The 24,483-nt window shown below is 38.1% G+C and overlaps 1 protein-coding gene across 12 annotated transcripts in view; it reads right to left on the bottom strand.

Moving 5' to 3' along the window:
- HERC2 (HECT and RLD domain containing E3 ubiquitin protein ligase 2) overlaps nt 1-24,483 on the bottom strand; it is a 230,744-nt gene that overhangs the window by 78,696 nt on the left and 127,565 nt on the right. For all 12 annotated transcript variants that reach the window (XR_012333188.1, XM_073807856.1, XM_019931803.3 and 9 more), the window contains 3 exons: nt 19,897-20,087; nt 19,077-19,182; nt 18,897-18,988 (listed from right to left, as the gene is read on the bottom strand). Coding sequence is in view for 11 of the 12 variants with exons in the window: in XM_073807856.1 (XP_073663957.1) it covers nt 18,897-18,988; nt 19,077-19,182; nt 19,897-20,087 (389 nt within the window). In the remaining variant the exon portion in view is untranslated. The remainder of the gene's footprint in view (nt 1-18,896; nt 18,989-19,076; nt 19,183-19,896; nt 20,088-24,483) is intronic.

A 24,483-nucleotide genomic window follows, 5' to 3' on the forward strand; every position in this document is an offset into this window, starting at 1 on the left:
AGCAGGAAGCACACACATCACCAATGACTTCTTGTTGCCTCAATGGGCCCTAATCAAACCTTAAGATCTACCTATGATGTCACAGGAAGCACAGGTTGAGTGAAAAAGGCAAACAGAGAAATGAAAAATTCTACAAGAAAAAGAGACCCTGTTTCTTTCTTTAGCAAGGAAAAACCAAGACAGTGAAAAATTTTAATGAAGTGCAAAGTGCAGACACTGCCTGAATCACGATTCAGAGTAACCAACTACAAATGAACATTTATTGGATAATTGGGAAAATTTAAACATTGACTGGATATTTTATGATATTAAAGAAAAACTTTTCGGTGTGATGGCATTGTGGTTACATTTTTAAAGTCCTTGTTAGAAATGAATAATTGAAGTACTCACTACTGAAATAAGGCCATGTCTGGAGCTTGCTTTAACACCTCAAAAAAAAAAAGGGCGGGGGGCAGGGGGGACACATGGACGGAGTTAGTGAAACACGACTGGCAAAAATGTTGATAATCATTGAAACTAGGTGATAGGTTCATGGAGGATTCAGTATACTTACTATTTACAGTTATGTTAGAAAATTCCTGTCACAAACCATTTTGATAGGAAAAGCAATGCTAGAAGAAAGAGTCCAGTAGCTTTACAGGAATGGTAATATTCTAGTTCTTAAGTTGGTTGGAGGGATGGAGAGTGGGCCCTGAATTTTCTGAATACTCACAATGCTTCATATTTCTCATATACGTGAAATACACTATTCTGTGCTTCTCAAATATTACATAATAAATTGTTCTGAACTGAAAATTTATTAAAATTTATTAAAATCAATACATCTTTCATGAATACCTATCTCAGTTACTGAATAAATTTCTGTGGTTACTGATTTACTTAAAATACAAAAAAAAAGAATTCAGTAGCATAATTAAGATAACAGACAAGCTACATTCCATTACCCAGCAATAAGTTAATAAAATGCACTAAAATGCAATATTATCTTTTCTCAGAAAAACTCAATAATATCTTCAATTTTCATCATTTGCCACTTTATTAATTTATTACCACCATTGGTATTAACTGTTAATTTATTACATGGCATTCCATAAAATAGTTTAATGACATTCAAGAATGAATGGTGTTCCAAAATTTTATTTATCAAAGACGGGAAGAAAATAAATAGAACAAAAACCTTCTGGTGTACCCAAGGGCCAAAGCATCAACTCTTAGACCTGGGGGAAAGTGTTGGTATGGTCCCATAGTCTCTAGATACAAGTTACCAATCTTCCACCTTGAAAAACTGTGTTACCAGTTTCTTTAACGTAACACACTGGGATCACATGGAACTTGCCTGCCTTTATGTGGACAGAAAAAAATAATAAAGCAATGATTCTTACCCAAGGAGCAAAAGACCTGTACTCAGAAAACTATAAGATACTGATGAAAGAAATCAAAGACGACACAAACAGATGGAGAGATATACCATGTTCTTAGATTGGAAGAATCAATATTGTGAAAATGACTATACTACCCAAAGCAATCTACAGATCCAACACAACCCATTTCAAATTACCAAAGGCATTTTTCACAGAACTAGAACAAAAAAATTTACAGATTGTATGGAAACACAAAAGACCCTGAATAGCCAAAGCAATCTTGCAAAAGAAAAACAAAGCTAGAGGAACCAGGATCCCTGACTTCAGACTATACTACAAATCTACAGTAATCAAAACAGTATGGTACTGGCACAAAAACAGAAATACAGATCAATGGAACGGGATAGAAAGCCCAGAGATAAACCCACACACCGATGGTCACCTAATCTATGACAAAGGAGGCAAGACTCTACAATGGAGAAAAGACAGTGTCTTTAATAAGTGGTGCTGGGAAAACTCGACACGTACATATAAAAGAATGAAATTAGAACACTCCCTAACACCATACACAAAAATAAACTCAAAATGGATTAAAGACCTAAATGTAAGGCTGGATTATTATAAAACTCTTAGAGGAAAACATAGGCAAAACAATCTTTGACATAAATCGCAGCAAGATCTTTTTTGATCCACCTCCTAAAGTAATGAAAATAAAAATAAAATGGACGTATACACACTAACAAACATAAGGTAGATAGCTAGTGGGAAGCAGCCGCATGGCACAGGGATATCGGCTCGGTGCTTTGTGACCGCCTGGAGCGGTGGGCTAGGGAGGGTGGGAGGGAGGGAGACGCAAGAGGGAAGAGATATGGGAACATATGTATATGTATAACTGATTCACTTTGTTATAAAGCAGAAACTAACACACCATTGTAAAGCAATTATACCCCAATAAAGATGTTTAAAAAAAATAAAAATAAACAAATGGGACCTAATTAAACTCAAAAGGAAAGGAACAGCAAAGGAAACCATAAACAAAACAAAAAGACAACTGTCAGAATGGGAGAAAATATTTGCAAACAAAGCAACTAACAAAGGATTAATCTCCAAAATATACAAACAGCTCATGAAGCTCAATATCAAACAAACAAATAGCCCAATCAAAAAATGGGTGGAAGATCTAAAGAGACATTTCTCCAAAGAAGACATACAGATAGATGGGCAACAGGCACATGAAAAGATGCTCAATATCACTAATTATTAGACAAATGCAAATCAAAAATACAATGAGGTATCACCTCAAACTGGTCAGAATATCCATCATCAAAAAATCTACAAACAGTAAATGCTACAGAGGGTGTAGGGCAAAGGGAACCCTCCTACACTGTTGGTGGGAATGTAAATTGGTGCAGCCACTATGGAGAACAGTATGGAGGTTCCTTTAAAAGCTAAAAATAGAACTACCATATGGCCCAGCAATCCCACTTCTGGGCATATGTCCAGAGAAAACCATAATTTGAAAAGACACATGCACCCCTATCTTTACTGGAACACTATTTACAATAGCCAGGACATGGAAGCAACATAAATGTCCGTCACAAGAGGAATGGATAAAGAAGATGTGGTACATATATACAATGGAATATAACTCAGCCATAAAAAAGAACAAAATAATGCCATTTGCAGCAAGATGGATGGACCTAGAGATGGTCATACCAAGTGAAGTAAGTCAGACACAGAAAGACAAACATCATATGATATCGCTTACATGTGGAATCTAAAAAAAAAGGGTACAAATGAACTTATTTACAAAACAGAAGTAGAGTCATGGATGTAGAAAACAAACTTATAGTTACCAAGGGATAACGGGAGGAGGGATAAATTGGGAGACTGGGACTGACATATACACACTGCTATATATAAAATGGATAACTAATAAAAACCTGCTGTATAGCACAGGGAACTCTACTCAATACTCTGTAATGGCCTATATGGGAAAAGAATCTAAAAAAAAGAGTGGATACATGTACATGTATAACTGATTCACTTTGCTGTACACCTGAAACTAACACACTGTAAGTCAACTATACACCAATAAAAATTTTTTTAAAGTAATAAAGCAATGATTGGTAAACTGCATTTAATAATTTAAAAATAAACTCACTTATGATAAACTTTAGATGAATAAAAAGTCAACTATTTGGTATCTTTATCCACTATCATATCAATTAAATAAGTTCTCATGAGATAATGTATAGGTAGTTAAAAAAAACTGCCTTAACCTGCGTTACTTTAAATATATTTAATTTACTAAAATAGTGTTCACGTCTGTGTGGAAAGATTTACTGGAAGATTTATAAGGCAGTCTCACTGATCCGTAATATGTACTGTTTAAAAGAACCTTCACTGATTCTCTCAGACAGAATTTTCAGGAGATAAAATTAACTTGGATTCATTTTGAAATTTTCCTTACTACCAAATTAAAGGTATGAAAACAAAAAAGCAATTTCCAGTGTCACATGTATGGTCAGAAAGAACTATTGCAATAGTAACAGATATTTAGCGTGAATAACACAATGCTAAATGCACAAAGCACCCTGACATGCTTGGCAATGACTTTTGCCAAGAGCTTTTACCCCTGCTTCTTACCAAAGATAGTGAGGAAGAAATTTGTTTTGTTTTCTTTTCAAGCTGATCTGATAAGCAACAAATTCAAGTTGTATACATGTCAAATTTTAAAATAAATACAATTATTTAATTAAGGGGGAAAATATGGGCTCAATGTTATTATAGAGATGGTCAAAAAAAGGCAACTCCATTGTCATTTGCAAACCATCAAAAAGGAACACTATGGGAGAGTGGCCAAGATGGCAGAGTAGAAGGACACTAAGCTCACCTCTTCTCACAAGCACAACAAAATCACAACAATCTGCAGAACAACTATCGTTGAAAAAGACTGACACCTACTAGAAAAGATCCTCTACAGCTAAAGACATAAAGATGGACCACAGCAAGACTGGTAGGACAGGCAGGCTCATGATATAATTAAATCCCATACCCACCGGGGTTGGCAACTCACAAATTGGAGAATAATTATATTACAGAGGTTCTCCAACAGGAGTGAGAGTTCTGAGCCTCACATCACGCTCCCCAGCCTGGGGGTCTGGCACTGGGAAGAGGAACCCTGAGAGCATCTGCCTTTGAAGATCAGCGGGGGCTTGACTGGAGGAGGTCCAGAGGACTGGGGGAAATAGAGACTTCACTCATAAAGGGTGCATGCAAAATCTCACATGCACCAGGACCAAGAGCAAAAGCAGCAATTTGATAGGTATCTGGGCCAGATCTACCTGCTGGTCTTGGAGGGTCTCCTGGGGAGGCAGGGAGAGGCTGTGGCCCACACTGGGGGCATAGACACTAGTGGCAGATATATCAGGAGAATATTCATCTGCATGAGCTCTCCTGGAGGCTGACATTCTGGCACCAAGACCTGGCCCCACCCACCAGGCTCTAGGCTCCAATGCTGGAACGCCTCAGGATAAACAACAAACTAGGTGCGGAAACAGCCATCAGCAGACAGACTGCCTAAAGACTTCCTGAGCCCACAGCTGCCTCTATACATGGTCCTGCCCACCAGAGGACCAAGACCCAACTCCACCTACCAGGGGGCAGGCACCAGCCCCACCTGCCAGGAATCTCACTCACTCAACTATCTAGACCAGCCCCACTCACCAGAGGTCAGACACCAGAAGCAAGAAAATGACAGTCCTTCAGCCAACAGACCAAGTCTGCAAATGCAGGCCAGACCCTACCCTGGAACCAGCTGGCCCGTGGCCCTTCCTTGGATGATGAGAAGGAACTGCACTGCTGGGATGCATAGGACATCTCTTACAGAGGGCCACTTCTCCAAGGTTGAGAAGCAGAACCAACCTACCACATACATAAAAATACAAATAGCAATTTAAACAAAATGCAGCAACAGGATTATGTTTCAGACGAAGTAACAAGATAAAACGCCAGAAGAAAAACTAAGTGACGTCGAGGCAATCTACCCAAGAGTTCAGAGTAATGATGATAAAGATGATGAAAGAACTCAGAAGGAGAATAGATGCACAGAGCGAGAAATTAGAAGTTTTTAAATAAAGAATTAGAAAATATACAGAACACCCAAACAATTAAGGAATGCAATAACTGAACTGAAAAATATACCAGAAGGAATCAACAGTAGCCTAAATGAGGCAGAAGAATGGATTAGTGAGCTAGAAGACACAGTACTGGAAATCACTGCTACCAAACAGAAAAAAGAACAAAAAGAAATGAGGACAGTTTAAGAGACCAGTAGGACGACGACAAGCACATAAATATTCATATTATAGGGGTCCCAGAAGAAGAGAGAGAGAAAGGACTTGATAAAATATCTGAAGAGATAATAGCTGAAAACTTACCTAAGCTGGGAAAGGAAAAAGTCAACCAAGTCCAGGAAGCACAGAGAATCCCATATAGGATTAACCCGCAGAGGAATACACAAGGACTATTGTCATAAAAATGAAAAAATTAAAAGATAAAGAGAGAATATTAAAAGTAACAAGGGAAAAGCAAAAGACAACATACAAGGGAATCCTATAAGGCTATCAGCTGATTTTTCAGCAAAACCTCTGCAGACCAGAAGGGAATGCACAATATAAAGTGATGAAAGAGAAGAACCTATAACCAAGAATATTCTACACTGCAAGGCTCTCACTGAGATTTGATGAAGAAAACAAAAGCTTTACAGACAAGTAAAAGCTAAAAGAATTCAGGAACATCAAACCAGCTTTACAGCAAATGCTAAAGGAACTCCTCTAGGTGGAAAAGAAAACGACACAACTAGAAACAAGAAAATTACAAAATGGAAAAGCTCTCTAGTAAAGGTAAACATACAGTAGGAAATCATTCACACACAAAGCTAGTAGGGAGGTTAAAAGACAAAAGGAGTAAAATCATCTGTACCCACAATAAGGGTTTAAGGGATAGACAAAACAATTAGATGTAAAATATGAATTCAAAAGCAGTGACCATGAGGGGAGAAGAGTACAAATGCAGGGTATCTAAAATGCACTTGAAATTAAGAGATCAGCAACTTAAAACAAGCACATATTTAACTAGACTGCTGTACAAAAACCTCATAGTAACCACAAAACAAAAACCTGTAATAGAAATACACACAAAAAAGAAAAAGGAATGCAAAATAACACTAAAGATATACATCAAATCAGAAGAAAACAAAAGAAGAAAGGGGAAAAAAAGACCTACAAAACAAATCCAAAACAATTAGCAAAACAGCAATAGGAACATACATATGGATAAATACCTTAAATGTAAACGGACTAAATGCTCCAACCAAAAGACACAGACTGACTGAATGGAAACAAAAACATGGCCCATATATCTGCTGCCTATAGGAGACTCACTTCAGATCTAGAGACACATACAAACTGAAAATGAGGGGAAGAAATGTTATATCTTCTTCAATCCAAGGAAATACAACAATTGTAAATATATATTCACCCAACAGGGAAGCATCTCAACATATAAGGCAAACATTAACAGACATAAAAGGAGAAATCGACAGTAACACAATAACAGTGGGGGATGTTAATACCCCACCTTCATTAGTGGACAGATCACCCAGACAGAAAATCAGTAAGGAAACACAGGCTTTAAATGACATATTAGACCAGAGGGGCTTAATTGATATTTATAAAGCATTCTACCTGAGAGTAGCAGAATACACATTCTTTTCAAGTGCACATGGAACATTCTCCAGGATAGATGACATGCTAGGCCACAAAGCAAGCCTTGGTAAATTTAAGAAAACTGAAATAATAGCAAGCATCTTTTACGACCACAACACTATGAGATTAGAAATCAACAAGAAAACAACTGCAAAAAAAACAAGCAAAAGCAATTATACCCCAATAAAGATGTTAAAAAAAAAAAAAAAAAACAAGCATATGGAGGCTGAACAATATGCTACTAAACAGCCAGTGGATCACTGAAGAAATCAAGGAGGAAATCAGAAAATACCTACAGACAAATGAAAATAAAAACATGATGATCCAAAACCTATGAGATGCAGCAAAGCAATTCTAAGAGGGGAGTTCTCAAATAAACAACAAACCTTATGCCTAAAGCAAACAGAGAAACAAGAACAAACAAAAGCCAAAGTTAGGAGAAGAAATCATAAAGATCAGAGCAGAAATAAATGAAATAGAGACTAAAATACCAATAGAAAAGATCAATGAAACTATAAGCTGGTCCTCTGAAAACAGAAAAAAAAATTGATAAACCTTTAGTCAGAATCATCAAGAAAAAAACGGGAGAGGGCCGGAAACAATAAAATCAGAAATGAAAAAGAAGTTATAACCAAGAGCACAGAAATACAAAGGGTCATAAGAGACTACTACAAGCAACAACATGCCAATTAAATGGACAACCTAGAAGAAATGGACAAATTCCTAAAAGGTATAATCTCCCAAGACAGAATCACGAAGAAATAGGAAGTATGAACAGACCAATTACAAGTACTGATATTGAATCTGTGACTTCTTTAAATCAATTAAGCAATTTATTTTTCATTGATGTATAGTTGATATATAATAATATGTGAGTTACAGGTATACAATATAGTGATTCACAATTTTTATAGGTTATACTCTATATCTGTTATATTCCCCACGTTGTACAATATATCCTTGTAGCTTATTTTATACCTAATAGTTTGTGCCTCTTAACCCCCTACCCCTATATTGCCCCTCCCCTCTTCCTTCTCCCCCGGTAGCCACTAGTTTGTTCTCTATGTCTGTGACTCAGCTTCTTTTTCTGTTATATTCACTAACTGGTGTATTTTTTAGATTCCACATGTAAGTGATATCATACAGTATCTGTCTTTCTCTGTCTGACTTATTTCACTTAGCATAATGCCCTCCAAGTCCCTCCATGTTGTTGCAAATGGCAAATTTTCATTCTCTTTTGTGGCTGAGCAGTACTCCATTGTATTTATGTACCACATCTTTATCCGTTCTTCTGTTGATGGACACTTAGGTTGCTTCCCTATCTTGACAATTGTAAATAATGTTGCTATGAACATTGGGGTACATGTTATCTTTTTCAGATATATACCTGTACCAATTTACATTCCCACCAACAGTGTACAAGTGTTCCCTTTTCTGCAATTCTCGCTAACATTTGTTATTTGTGTTCTTTTTGATGACAGCCATTCTGACAGGTCTGAGGTGATATCTCATTGTGGTTTTAATTTGCATTTCACTGATGATTTGTGATTTTGAGTATCTTTTCATCTGCCTGTTGGCCATCTGCATTTCTTCTTTGGAAAAATGTCTATTCAGTTCTTCTGCCCATTTTTTAATTGGGTTGGTTTTTTGCTGTTGAGTTGTACGAGCTGTTGATATATGTTGTATATTAATCCCTTATCAGTCATACCATTTCAATTTTTTTCTCCCATTCAATAGGTTGTCTTTTCGTTTTCTCCAGGGTATCCTTTGCTGTGCAAAAGCTTTTCAGTTAATTATGTGCTAAATCTGTGATTTTAAAACTTGCAACAATCAAAAGTTCAGGACCAGGTGGCTTCACAGGTGAATTCTACCAAACATTTAGAGAAGAGTTAACACCTATCCTTCTGAAACTACTGCAAAAAAACAAACTGCAGAGGAAGGAACATTCCCAAACTCATTCTATGAAGCCACCATCGCCCTGATAGCAAAACCAGACAAAGATATCTCACACACACACACACACACACACACACACACACAAAAGAAATGAAAATTTACAGGGCAATTATCACTGATGAACATAGACACAAAAATCCTCAACAGGTGACCTCCCTGGTGGCGCGGGTGGTTAAGACTCCACGCTCCCAATGCAGGGGGCCTGGGTTTGATCCCTCGTCAGGGAACTAGATCCCACCTGCATGCTGCAACTAAGCAGCTGGTGAACCGCAACTAAGGAGCCTGTGAGCCTCAACTAACAGAGCCCACCTGCCGCAACTAAGGACCCCATGTGCCACAACTAAGGAGCTGGTGAGCCACAACTAAGGAGCCCTCGAACCACAACTAAGTAACCTGCCTGCCACAACTAAGGAGCCCACGTGACGCAACTAAGGAGTCTGCGAGCCACAACTAAGGAGCCTGACTGCTGCAAGTAAGACCTGGCTCAACCAAATGAATAAATAAATAAATAAATAAATTTTAAAAAACTTCTCAACAAAATACTAGCAAACCGAATCCAACAATACATTAAAAGGATCATACACCATCATCAAGCAGAATTATCCCAGGGGTGCAAGGATTTTTCAGTATCCGCAAATCAGTGTGATACACCACGTTAACAAATTGAAGAATAAAAACTGTATTATCATCTCAAATGGATGCAGAAAAAGCTTTTGACAAAATTCAACACACACTTATGATAAAAACTCTCCAGAAAGTGGGCATAGAGGGAACATACCTCAACATAATAGAGGCCATAAAGCCTATCCGGGCCTTGAAATAAAGATACTGGGACGAGGGGAAGATGGCGGAAGAGTAAGATGTGGGGATCACCTTCCTCCCCACAGATACACCAGAAATACATCTACACGTGGAACAACTCCTACGGAACACCTACTGAACGCTGGCAGAAGACCTCAGACCTCCCAAAAGGCAAGAAAGTCCCCACGTACCTGGGTAGGGCAAAAGAAAAAAGAATAAACAGAGACAAAAGGATAGGGACAGGAGTGCACCACTGGGAGGAAGCTGTGAAGGAGGAAAGGTTTCCACACACTAGGAAACCCCTTCGCGGGTGGAGACTGCGGGTGGCACAAGGGGAAAGCTTCAGAGCCGCGGAGGAGAGGACAGCAACAGGGGTGCCGAGGGCAAAGTGAAGAGATTCCCGCACAGAGGATCAGTATCGATCGGCACTCACCAGCCCAAGAGGCTTGTCTGCTCACCTGCCAGGGCGTGCGGGGCTGGGAGCTGAGGCTCGGGCTTCAGGGAGAGGTCGGAGCACAGGGAGAGGACTGGAGCTGGCGGCATGAACACAGCCTGCAGGGGGTTAGTGCACCACGGCTAGCCGGGAGGGAGTCCGGGGAAAAGTCTGGACATGACGAAGAGGCAAGAGACTTTTTCTTCCCTCTTTGTTTCCTGGTGCGCGCTGCTTAAAGGAGCTCCAGAGACGGGTGCGAGCCGCGGCTAAAAGTGCGGACCGCCTGGAAGTGTGGGATAGGGAGGGTGGAAGGGAGGGAGACGCGAGAGGAAAGAGATATGGGAACATATGTATAACTGATTCACTTTGTTATAAAGCAGAAACTAACACACCATTGTAAAGCAATTATACTCCAATAAAGATGTGAAAAAAAAAAAACTGCGGACCCCAGAGACGGGTATGAAATGCTAACGCACTGTGGCCGCCACCAAGAAGCCTGTGTGCAAGCACAGGTCACTATCCACAACCTCCTTCCGGGGAGCCTGTGCAGCCCGCCACTGCCAGGGTCCTGGGATCCAGGGACATCTCCCCCGGGAGAACACATGGCGCACCTAAGGCGGGTGCAACCTCACGCTGGCCTCTGCCGCCGCAGGCTCGCCCCGCACTCCGTGCCCCTCCCTCCCCTCCAGCCTGAGTGAGCCAGAGTCCCCAAAGGAGCTGCTCCTTTAACCCCGTCCTGTCTGAGCAAAGAACAGACGCCCTCCGGCAACCTACACACAGAGGCAGGGCCAAATCCAAAGCTGAACCCCGGGAGCTGTGAGAACAAAGAAGAGAAAGAGAAATCTCTCCCAGCAGGCTCAAAAGCAGCGGATTAAAGCTCCACAATCAACTTGATGTCCCCTGCATCTGTGGAATACACGAATAGACAACAAATCATCCCAAATTAAGGTGGACTTTGAGAGCAAGATTTATTATTTTTTTCCCTTTTTCTCTCTTTGTGTGTATGTGTATGCTTCTGTGTGAGACTTTGTCTGTACAGCTTTGCTCCCACCATTTGTCCTAGGATTCTATACGTCCGTTTTTGTTTTTCTTTTTCAAACAAAATTTTTTCTTAATAATGACTTTTTAATTTAATAACTTTATTTTATTTTATCTTATTTTATTTTATCTGCTTTCTTTCTTTCTTTCTTTCTATCTTTCTTTCCTTCCTTCCTTCCCTTCCCTCCTCCCTCCCTCCCCTCTTCCTTCCTTCCTTTCTTCCTATCTACTTTTTCTCCCTTTAATTCTGAGCCGTGTGGATGAAAGGCTCTTGGTGCTGTAGCCAGGAGTCAGTGCTGTGCCTCTGAGGTTGGAGAGCCAACTTCAGGACACTGGTCCACAAGAGACCTCCCAGCTCCACATAATATCAAACGGCGAAAATCTCCCAGAGATCTCCATCTCAACACCAAGACCCAGCTTCACTCAATGACCAGCAAGCTACAGTGCTGGACACCCTATGCCAAACAACTAGCAAGACAGGAACACAACCCCATCCATTACCAGAGAGGCTGCTTAAAATCATAATAAGTCCACAGATACCCCAAAACACACCACCAGACGTGGACCTGCCCACCAGAAAGACAAGATCCAGCCTCATCCACCAGAACACAGGCACTAGTCCCCTCCACCAGGAAGCCTACACAACCCACTGAACCAACTTTAGCCACTGGGGACAGACACCAAAAACAACGGGAACTACAAACCTGCAGCCTACAAAAAGGAGACCCCAAACACAGTAAGATAAGCAAAATGAGAAGACAGAAAGACACACAGCAGATGAAGTAGCAAGATAAAAACCCACCAGACCTAACAAATGAAGAGGAAATAGGCAGTCTACCTGGAAAAGAATTCAGAATAATGATAGTAAAGATGATCCAAAATCTTGGAAACAGAATAGACAAAATGCAAGAAACATTTAACAAGGACCTAGAAGAACTAAAGATGAAACAAACAATGATGAACAACACAATAAATGAAATGAAAAATACTCTAGATGGGATCAATAGCAGAATGACTGAGGCAGAAGTGACCTGGAAGATAAAATAGTGGAAATAACTACTGCAGAGCAGAATAAAGAAAAAAGAATGAAAAGAACTGAAGACAGTCTCAGAGACCTCTGGGACAACATTAAACGCACCAACATTCGAATTATAGGGGTTCCAGAAGAAGAAGAGAAAAAGAAAGGGACTGAGAAAATATTTTAAGAGATTATAGTTGAAAACTTCCCTAATATGCAAAAGGAAATAGTTAATCAAGTCCAGGAAGCACAGAGAATCCCATACAGGATAAATCCAAGGAGAAATACGCCAAGACACATATTAAACAAACTGTCAAAAATTAAACACAGGGTTTCCCTGGTGGCGCAGTGGTAGAGAGTCCGCCTGCCGATGCAGGGCACACGGGTTCGTGCCCCGGGTCCGGAAATATCCCACATGCCGCAGAGCAGCTGGGCCCGTGAGCAATGGCCACTAAGTCTGCGCGTCCAGAGCCTGTGCTCCGCAACAGGAGAGGCCACAACACTGAGAAGCCCACATACCGAAAAAAAAAAAAAATTAAATACAAAGAAAACATATTAAAAGCAGCAAGGGAAAAACAACAAATAACACACAAGGGAATCCCCATAAGGTTAACAGCTGACCTTTCAGCAGAAACTCTGCAAGCCAGAAGGAAATGGCAAGAGATATTTAAAGTGATAAAGGAGAAAAACCTGCAACCAAGATTACTCTACCCAGTAAGGATTTCATTCAGATTTGATGGAGAAATTAAAACCTTTACAGACAAGCAAAACCTGAGAGAGTTAAGCACCACCAACCCAGCTTTACACCAAATGCTAAAGGAACTGCTCTAGGCAAGAAACACAAGAGAAGGAAAAGACCTACAATAATGAACCCAAAACAATTAAGAAAATGGGACTAGGAAAATACATATCGATAATTACCTTAAATGTAAATGGACTAAATGCTCCCACCAAAAGACACAGATTGGCTGAATGGATACAAAAACAAGACCCACGTATATGCTGTCTACAAGAAACCCACTTCAGACCTAGAGACACGTACAGACTGAAAGTAAGGGGATGGAAAAAGATATTCCATGCAAATGGAAACCAAAAGAAAGCTGGAGTAGCAATACTCATATCAGACAAAATAGACTTTAAAATAAAGACTATATGAAGAGACAAAGAAGGACACTACATAATGATCAAAGGATCGATCCAAGAAAAAGATATAACAATTGTAAATATTTATGCACCCAACAAAGGAGCACCTCAATACATAAGGCAAATACTAAGAGCCATAAAAGGGGAAATCGACAGTAACACATTCATTGTAGGGGACTTCAACACCACACTATCACCAATGGACAGATCATCCAAAATGAAAATAAATAAGGAAACACAAGCTTTAAATGATAAGATGGACTTAACTGACATTTACAGGACATTCCATCCAAAAACAACAGAATACACATCAAGTGCCCATGGAACATTCTCCAGGATAGATCATATCTTGGGTCACAAATCAAGCCTTGGTAAATTTAAGAAAATTTAAATTGTATCAAGTATCTTTTCCGACCACAACGCTGTGAGACTAGATATCAATTACAGGAAAAGATCCATAAAAAATACAAACACATGGAGGGTAAACGATACACTACTTAAAAACGAAGTGATCACTGAAGAAATCAAAGAGGAAATCAAAAAATACCTAGAAACAAATGACAATGGAGACACGACGACCCAAAACCCATGGGATGCAGCAAAAGCAGTTCTAAGAGGGAAGTTTATAGCAATAAAATACTACCTTAAGAAACAGGAAACATCTCGAATAAACAAACTAACCTTGCACCTAAAGCAATTAGAGAAAGTAGAATTAAAAAAACCCAAAGTTAGCAGAAGGAAAAAATCATAAAAATCTGATCAGAAATAAATGAAAAAGAAATGAAGGAAACGATAGCAAAGGTCAATAAAACTAAAAGCTGGTTCTTTGAGAGGATAAACAAAATTGATAAACCATTAGCCAGACTCATCAAGAAAAGAAGGGAGAAGACTCAAATCAATAGAATGAGAAATGAAAAAGGAGAAGTAACAACTGACACTGCAGAAATACAAAAGATCATGAGAGATTACTACAAGCAACTCTATGCCAATAAAATGGACAACCTGGAAGAAATGGACAAATTCTTAGAAATGCACAACCTGCCAAGACTGAATCAGGAAGAAATAGAAAATATGAACAGACCAATCACAAGCACTGAAATTGTAACTGTGGTTAAAAATCTTCCAACAAAAAAAAGCCCAGGACCAGATGGCTTCACAGGCGACTTCTATCAAACATTTAGAGAAGAGCTAACCCCTATCTTTCTCAAACTCTTCCAAACTATAGCAGCGGAGTAACACTCCCAAACTCATCCTACAAGGCCACCATCACCCTGATACCAAAACCAGACAAGGATGTCACAAAGAAAGAAAACTACAGGCCAGTATCACTGATGAACACAGATGCAAAAATCCTCAACAAAATACTAGCAAACAGAATCCAACAGCACATTAAAAAGATCATACACCATGATCAAGGGGGGTTTATTCCAGGAGTGCAAGGATTCTTCAATATATGCAAATCAATCAACGTGATACACCGTATTAATAAATTGAAGGTGAAAAACCATATGATCATCTCAACAGATGCAGAGAAAGCTTTCGACAAAATTCAACACCCGTTTATGATAAAAACCCTGCAGAAAGTAGGCACAGGGGGAACTTTCCTCAACATAATAAAGGCCATATATGACAAGCCCACAGCCAACATCATCCTCAATGGTGAAAAACTGAAAGCATTTCCACTAAGATCAGGAACAAGACAAGGTTGCCCACTCTCACCACTCTTATTCAACAGAGTTTTGGAAGTTTTAGCCTCAGCAATCAGAGAAGAAAAGGAAATAAAAGGAATCCAAATCGGAAAAGAAGAAGTAAAGCTGTCACTCTTTGCAGATGACATGATACAATAGATAGAGAATCCTAAAGATGCTACCAGAAAACTACTAGAGCTAATCAATGAATTTGGTAAAGTAGCAGGATACAAAATTAATGTGCAGAAATGTCTTGCATTCTTATACACTAATGATGAAAAATGTGAAACTGAAATCAAGAAAACACTCCCATTTACCACTGCAACAAAAAGAACAAAATATCTAGGAATAAACCTACCTAAGGAGACAAAAGATCTGTATGCAGAAAATTATAAGACACTGATGAAAGAAATTAAAGATGATACAAATAGATGGAGAGATATACCATGCTCTTGGATTGGAAGAATCAACATTGTGAAAATGACTCTACTACCCAAAGCAATCTACAGATTCAATGCAATCCCTATCAAACTACCACTGGCATTTTTCACAGAACTAGAACAAAAAATTTCACAATTTGTATGGAAACACAAAAGACCCCGAACAGCCAAAGCAATCTTAAGAACGAAAAACAGAGCTGGAGGAATCTGGCTCCCTGACTTCAGACTATACTACAAAGCTACAGTAATCAAGACAGTATGGTACTGGCACAAAAACAGAAAGATAGATCAATGGAACAGGATAGAAAGCTCAGAGATAAACCCATGCACATATGGTCACCTTATCTTTGATAAAGGAGGCAGGAATATACAGTGGAGAAAGGACAGCCTCTTCAATAAGTGGTGCTGGGAAAACTGGATAGGTGCATGTAAAAGTATGAGATTAGATCACTCCCTAACACCATACACAAAAATAAGCTCAAAATGGATTAAAGACCTAAATGTAAGGCCAGAAACTATCAAACTCTTAGAGGAAAACATCGCAGAACACTCTATGACATAAATCACAGCAAGACCCTTTTTGACCCACCTCCTAGAGAAACAAAAATAAACAAATGGGACCTAATGAAACATCAAAGCTTTTGCACAGCAAAGGAAACCATAAACAAGACCAGAAGACAACCCTCAAAATGGGAGAAAATATTTGCAAATGAAGCAACTGACAAAGGATTAATCTCCAAAATTTATAAGCAGCTCATGCAGCTCAATAACAAAAAAACAAACAACCCAATCCAAAAATGGGCAGAAGACCTAAGTAGACATTTCCCCAAGGAAGATATACAGACTGCCAACAAACACATGAAAGAATGCTCAACATCATTAATCATTAGAGAAATGCAAATCAAAACTACAATGAGACATCATCTCACACCAGTCAGAATGGCCATCATCAATGTATCTAGAAACAATAAATGCTGGAGAGGGTGTGGAGAAAAGGGAACACTCTTGCACTGCTGGTGGGAATGTGAATTCATACAGCCACTATGGAGAACAGTATGGAGGTTCCTTAAAAAACTACAAATAGAACTGCCACATGACCCAGCAATCCCACTACTGCGCATATATCCTGAGAAAACCATAATTCAAAAAGAGTCATGTACCATAATGTTCATTGCAGCTCTATTTACAATAGCCCGGAGATGGAAACAACCTAAGTGTCCATCATCAGATGAATGGATAAAGAAGATGTGGCACAGATATACAATGGAATATTACTCAGCCATAAAAGGAAATGAAATTGAGCTATTTGTATTGAGGTGGATGGACCTAGAGTCTGTCATACAGAGTGAAGTAAGTCAGAAAAAAAAGACAAATTCCGTATGCTAACACATATATATGGAATTTAAGGAAAAGAAAAAATGTCACGAAGAACCTAGGTGTAAGACAGGAATAAAGACACAGACCTACTAGAGAATGGACTTGAGGATATGAGGAGGGGGAAGGGTAAGCTGTTACAAAGAGAGAGAGTAGCATGGACATACATACACTACCAAACATAAAATAGATAGCTAGTGGGAAGCAGCCGCATAGCACAGGGAGATCAGCTTGGTGCTTTGTGACCACCTAGAGGGGTGGGATAGGGAGGGTGGGAGGGAGCGAGATGCAAGAGGGAAGAGATATAGGAACATATGTATATGTATAACTGATTCACTTTATTATAAAGCAGAAACTAACACACCATTGTAAAGCAATTATACTTCAATAAAGATGTAAAAAAATAAATAAAGGTTGGGGAACCCTAAAAAAAAAAACAGTATATGAATATACCTTTGCTATAAATGTGGACTCCACTATCTACTGCGTGTGTGTGTGTGTGTGTGTGTGCACACGCTTTGGGGGGGGCGGAAAAAAGAAAAAAAAAGAAAGATACTGTACTACTGTAGTCTATACAGTACTGTAAAGTATCCAAAAGCATAACCACTTGTAGAGGATGCACACATGTGACAATGTATGCCAGACGTGAACTAACTTACATGACTGGACATGTGAACACACGTTCTCATCTTTGAAAGTTCGCATCTTGAAGGTTCGTATGTAGGGGACTTACTGTACTCATAAAACTATAAGATGCTAATGAAGGAAACAGAAGATGACACAAACAGATGGAAATATACACCATGTTCTTAGATTGGAAGAATATTGTGAAAATGACTATACTACCCCAGGCAATCTACAGTATCAATGCAATCCCTATCAAATTACCAATGGCATTTTTCACAGAACTAGAACAAAAAAATTTTTTAATTTGTATGTAGACACAGAAGACCCCGAAAGCCAAAGCAATCTTGGGAAAGAAAAACAGTGCTGGAGGAATCAGGATCCCTGACTTCAGACTATACTACAAAGCTACTGTCATCAAAACCAGTATGGTACTGGCACAAAAACAGAAATATAGATCAATGGAACAGGACAGAAAGCCCAGAAATAAACCTACGCACATATGGTCACCTTATCTTTGACAAAGGAGGCAAGAATAGACAATAGAGAAAAGACAGCCTCTTCAGTAAGTGGTGCTGGGAAAACTGGACAGCTACATGTAAAAGCATGAAATTAGAACACTTCCTAACACCATACACAAAAATAAACTCAAAATGGATTAAAGACCTAAATGTAAGGCTGGATTATTATAAAACTCTTAGAGGAAAACATAGGCAGAACACTCTGTGATATAAATCACAGAAAGATCCTTTTTGACCCACTTCCTAGAGTAATGAAAATAAAAATAAACAAATGGAACCTAATTAAACTCAAAAGTCTTTGCACAGCAAAGGAAACCATAAACAAAACAAAAAGGCAACACTCAGAATGGGAGAAAATATTTGCCAATGATGCAATTGTTAAGGGATTAATCTCCACAATCTACAAACAGCTCATGAAGTTCAGTATCAAAAAAACAAACAACCCAATCAAAAAATGGGCAGGAGGCCTAAACAGACATTTCTCCAAAGAAGACATACAGATGCTCAACAGGCACATGAAAAGGTGCTCAATATCACTAATTATTAGACAAATGCAAATCAAAAGTACAATGAGGTATCACCTCATACCAGTCAGAATGGCCAACATTAAAAAGTCTACAAATAATAATGCTGGAGAGGGTGTGGAGAAAAGTGAACCCTTCTGCACCGTTGGTGGGAATGTAAATTGGTGTGGCCACTATGGAGAACAGTATGGAGACTCTACTTACCTCTGTGGAGTCATTCAGAAGGGACACTGTGGTATCAGTGGGGTTAATGTTGATTGTCTTTAATTCAATTAGGTTATTTAGGGAATTTCCACCTAGGAAGAAAAATGGGGTAAAGGAATCAGACAAAGGAGTTTTTATTATATGATAGAAGATATTTTTTGAGTAAAGTAATTCAAGTACCTGACACGACAACCAGGGAAGGCATGTAACTACTGTCAGCAGGATCCACTATCATTTTTAATCTATGAACAAGAACATCTGGGAAAATCTCCAAACGAATCCAATGCTTTAAAAAAAAGAAAAAAAAGCCTTCTTAGTAAAATTCAGCTATATTTTAGCTGGAAAGTATCACTAAAGCTTGACTCTCAATGAGATTTTTTAAATATATAATTTCACATGAGAGACAGAATTTGCCTTTAAGCTGGCAGAAACAAGAGCATTACTTGTTTATTAGAAGAATGTCTCCCTCTAAGCCCCAGAAGTCATGTGTTTATAGACTCCTGACTTAGGGTGGTCCCTTAATACCCATCAAAGAGTAGGTTATAGAAAACACTAGAGTCAAAGTGGAGGGAAAGCACCTTTCTCCAAGTCTAACTTGCATGTCTAGATAAGGCACACCCACATGTAAGTGCGATTAAAACAGCATTCCAAAGATAAACACATATTTGTTAGGATATATTAGAAGAACTTCTAACCAGAAGCAGAATCTGAACTCATACATTTTATGTGGGGGAATAAAACAAAACAAAACAAACCCTATTATACCCTCTATCAGTTATATAAAATCTATTACCGATATTGTTTAAAAATCTCTGACAATGAAAGCTGGATGGCATATTACTCTGAAACTTTAAAGTAATTATGAACTAAAATACAAAATGAGTACTGAGAGGTGCCATCACAGTATAACTTAGTAGGTTTTTCAAAGTTCGTGCTGAAGCTCTAAAAGGTTAAGCCATCTAAATGAAGTGTTTCTGGAAGTGTCCCCATGGCACACTACCTTTCCTTGTGAGCCCGAGGACTGCCAGCAGGGCTCGCTGCCATCAATGAGACGGGAAGCCTGGTTCACAGAGGATGACACGTTTAGGCTCTTCACCATCCGTGCCCAGCTGTCCAGCAGCATTCCTGGCTGACTGTTGTGAGAGCGCTTCAGCTGTTTTCCAGAACGGCCACAAAATATTGCAGACTGTCCTATTTAATGGCGGTCAAACAGTGTTAATACTTGTGGGACAGAACCTTCACAACCAAGAAATAGATACTACATAGTGTTGAGCTCCTTACTTCAAGAAAATAGTAAGTTTCCAAATTAAAAGGAGCTAATAAATACCTAAAATGACTGCAAAAAACCTATTCAAGGTATTTAACCCCAATTTATGAGACAAAGTTCATATAATGCTGATTTATTCCACTTGACTCTCTCAAGTAACAACAGAGTGATACATTTCCAGATAGAACGATACATATAAGCAGCTGGGGGGCAAGTTCAGTAACTGTGCTTACAGAAAACATTCTTATCAAAAAACCTTTCATAAATGCAACAAAAACAAATTTGTGAAGTTTCTACCTCCATTAATGGTATATCTGGAAATTCATCTAGCTCTCCCATTGAGGACAACTAGAGGCAGACAAAACATTTAAAGATGAATAAATCTTGAAAGTATCAGAGTTAACAAGGTGATACAGAATTATGGGACCAAAATCAGAGAAAGGCTGAGATGAAAGGTGTCAAGATGAGTGCCCCATGGATCAGAGGCTGCTTTTCCCCGGTGTATTTATCAGTTTCTAAGGAGAACCTTAAAGAGGACACATGGCACTTCTGATGGCTTCCTAGGGCGAGGGGGCCAGGAACCGGAGTCCAGAGCTCACCAGGAAAGAAGGGGATGGCCACAGAAAAACTCACACTTTGGGCTGGGATCCCAACAGGAAGAACCCCTAGAGGAAGGGTGAACTCTACAGGGTTGACTGTTTGTGTTCAGATTGCAGCTCTGCATGAAATCACCTCAATCAATGAAACTGGACTGAAGTGAGTCCACAAAGTTACTTACCCCAATTACCTAGAAGAACAACCCTCTCCCCCCAATCCGTGGAGAAAGATAATATCTTAGGCCTCAAACTGACTCAAGAAATAATTTTTTAAACATAATGTCCAGTACATGATGGAATGTGAGACAAGAAAACATGACTAAAAGCTATGAGAATGACAGACAATAGAAAGAGACCCAGAGAGGCTCCAGATATTAGAGTTATAAGATACAAATTTTATAATAACTATACTTACTATGTTTGAAAAGACACTGAATATCTCAGCAGAGAATTGGAAACTATTTTTTAAAAAAGAAAGAAAGACTAGAACTGTTAAATACAGTAATTAAAATTTAAAATTCAATGAATAGGTTTATGAGCAGACTAGACTCAGGTGAAAACAGAATTAGTAAAAAATATCTAGAATGAAAAACTGAAGAGCAAAAGTTTAGAAAACATAAACGAGAAGGTGAAAGACTTAGAAGACAGAGATAAGAGTAACAGGTGAAAGAGGAGCCCCAAAAAAGAAGGAAAAGAAAATAGGGCATCGATAATACTGGAAGAAATATTGACTGATGGAAAACTTCCCAAGACCAACAAAAGATATCAAGGCACAAATTTTAAAAGCCCTACTCTGAAAGTTGGAAGAGAAGATCTTAAATGTTTTTACTACACACACAAAAAAGGGTAATTATGTGAGGTGATGGACGTGTTAACTACCAACCTTACTGTGGTAATCATTTTGCAATATACATGTACCAAATCATCACATTGAACACTTTAAACTTACACAATGTCATATGTCAATTAAAGCTCAAAAAAGCTGGAAAATTAATTAATTATAAGCTCTACTAACTACAAGAAAGATAAATACAAAGAAACACATATGTACACACACATAAAATTTGTGTAAGATAGAAACAAGAGTACCTCAAAAGCAGGCTAAGGGGAAATACAAAGACTGAATAGCTTTAATGGAACAGTAACTACACTTGCAGCTGACTTCAGCAGAAAAAATATAAACCAAATTACAATGGAACAGTATTTTTAAAGTGCTAAAAGTCCCAGCAAAAATATTTTTCAAAAATAAAGGAGAAATAAAGACACATAAAAAGAGAATTCATAACCACATAGATGCATTAAAGAAAATATTAAGGGCCATTCTTCAGGCAGGAGAAAAATGATGATGGATGAAAAGTGAAACACACAAAAAGGAATAGAAAAAAACTACAATATTAAGTATGTGAAAAAAATCTTGACAAATATTACAGAAAATAACAATCATATGCCTTGTGTTGTTTAAAATTTACATGTGTAAAGTTTTTAAACACAATAATAAAACCATGGTAATTTAAATCAGAATGAGGGTTAATGAAGTTAAAGGGATCTCAGGTCCTTGCATTGCTTAGGAGGAGGGTAAAAGTACTAAATAATATTAGATTTTATAAGTCAAAAAAGGATGTCACTATATCTTGAGTAACTACTAATACCAAAAATGCATATAACATACACTACTCATATAGTATATGAATACACACTAAACGTGTAACTTCTAAGCCAAGTGTGTGTGTTGGGGAGGTGGTGGTTGGCTAACTAATAAAGAACGTATCAGTCCAAAGGAAGATGGAATGGAGAAAAAATGGAACAGAAAACAGGCAGAACAACAACAAAAAAAAACACTAAGAAGTTGATCAATTAAAAAAATATATTTCAGTAACTGCCTTAACTGTAAATAAATACCTAAAAGATCCAAATAAGAGACAAAGATCATCACATTGGAATTTTTTAAAAAAACAGAACTATCTACAACCTCCACTAATCACAAGATTACTGAAATATTGAGGGTAAAAGGCTAGAAAAAGATACACTAAGCAAACACTAACTTCACCATAAAACTGCAGGAGACATTCTTTCAGGCATGCATAAAACATGTGTAAAATCCCATTATATGCTGAGTCTTATGATCATACAGAAGTTTCCCCCAAAATGTCAAAGATCAGGCAGGATACACAATCTGAATGCAATGCAGAAACCAATAAACAGATAGAGGTAGAAAATGCTGACATGTTTGAAAATTTAAATATCAATGAATATAAGAAAATAATTCCAATTCAATTTTAAAAATACTTTTAAATGAATGATGATGAGATATTACTACATATCAGCATTACAGGATACAGCTTAAGCCATGCTTAAAGATAAATTTAAAATTTTAAGTTCATATATTAGAAAATATGAATGTGAGAAATTAATGAACTAATAAGCATTTGGGGCGGGGGTGGGGTGCGGAATCAATGTAAACCTAAATTCCATAGGAAAAAGAAATGAAAAAAATATGAGAGACAGCAATTCAAAGCCAAAAGTTGGTTCTTTGAAAAAACTAATAAAATTGATAAACCCATGGCAGGCTGATCAAAAACAAAACGAAGTATTCAAAGTTAGCCTTGAAAAGGAGATTGCTCTGCAGATTCTACAGATCTCCTTCATAAAGATAAGAGAATATTACAAATTAGGACTAGAAAGGAACTTCCTCAACATGATAAAGGCTATTTATGAAAAGCCCACAGCTAACATTATATTCAGTGCTTAAAGACTGAAAGCTTCCCCACTAAGTCCAGGAACAAGACAAGGATGCCTACCCTTGCCACTTCTCTTCAATGTAGTACTGGAAGATCTAGCTGAAGCAATAAGACAGGAAAAAGAAATATAAGGTATCCAAATTGGAAAGGAAGAAGTAAAACTATCCCAGTTCACAGACAACATGCTCTTAAACACAGACAACATGATCTTACATACAGAAAACCCTAAAGACGCCACCAAAAAACCCCATCAGAGCTAATAAATAAATTCAGCAAAGTTGCTGGAAATAAATTCAACACACAAAGTGTGTTGAAAATATGCACTGTAGGTGTGTAGTGTATATTTCTATACACTAGCAACAGATATTCCAAGAAGGAAATTTTAAAAAATAATTTAATTTAATATAGCATGAAAAATAAACCCTTGGGAATAAATTTAACCAAGAACCCATAAGACTTACACACTAATCACAAACACTGCTGAACGAAATTAAAGAAGACCTAAGTAAATGGAAAGACAACTGACAATTCTGTCCAAAGTGATACACAGAGTCAATGCAATTCCTATCAAAATATTGTTTTTTGCAGATGCAGAAAACTCCATCCCAAAATTCATACTGACTTCCAAGGGACACCAAATAGTCAAAACAATCTTGAAAAAGAACAAAGTTGGAGGACTCACATTTCCCAATTTCAAAACTTACTACAAAAGCTATCATAATCACTGTGTATGGTGTGGTACTGATGTAAGGATAGGCAAATAGACCAATGGAATAGAATCGAGAGCCCAGAAAAAAACCTCTCACATCTATGGTCAACTGATTTTCAAAAAGGGTGCCAAGACCATTCAGTGGTGAAAGGACAGTCTTTTCAACAAATAGTGTTGGGAAAATTGGATACACGTGTAAAAGAATGAAATTATACATTATACCATGCATAGAAATTAACTCAAAGTGGTTCAAAGACCTAAATTAAAAGACCTAAAG

This window comes from Tursiops truncatus, chromosome 7 (genome assembly GCF_011762595.2).
Source record: "Tursiops truncatus isolate mTurTru1 chromosome 7, mTurTru1.mat.Y, whole genome shotgun sequence".
In the NCBI taxonomy this organism is placed as follows: Eukaryota; Metazoa; Chordata; class Mammalia; order Artiodactyla; family Delphinidae; genus Tursiops; species Tursiops truncatus.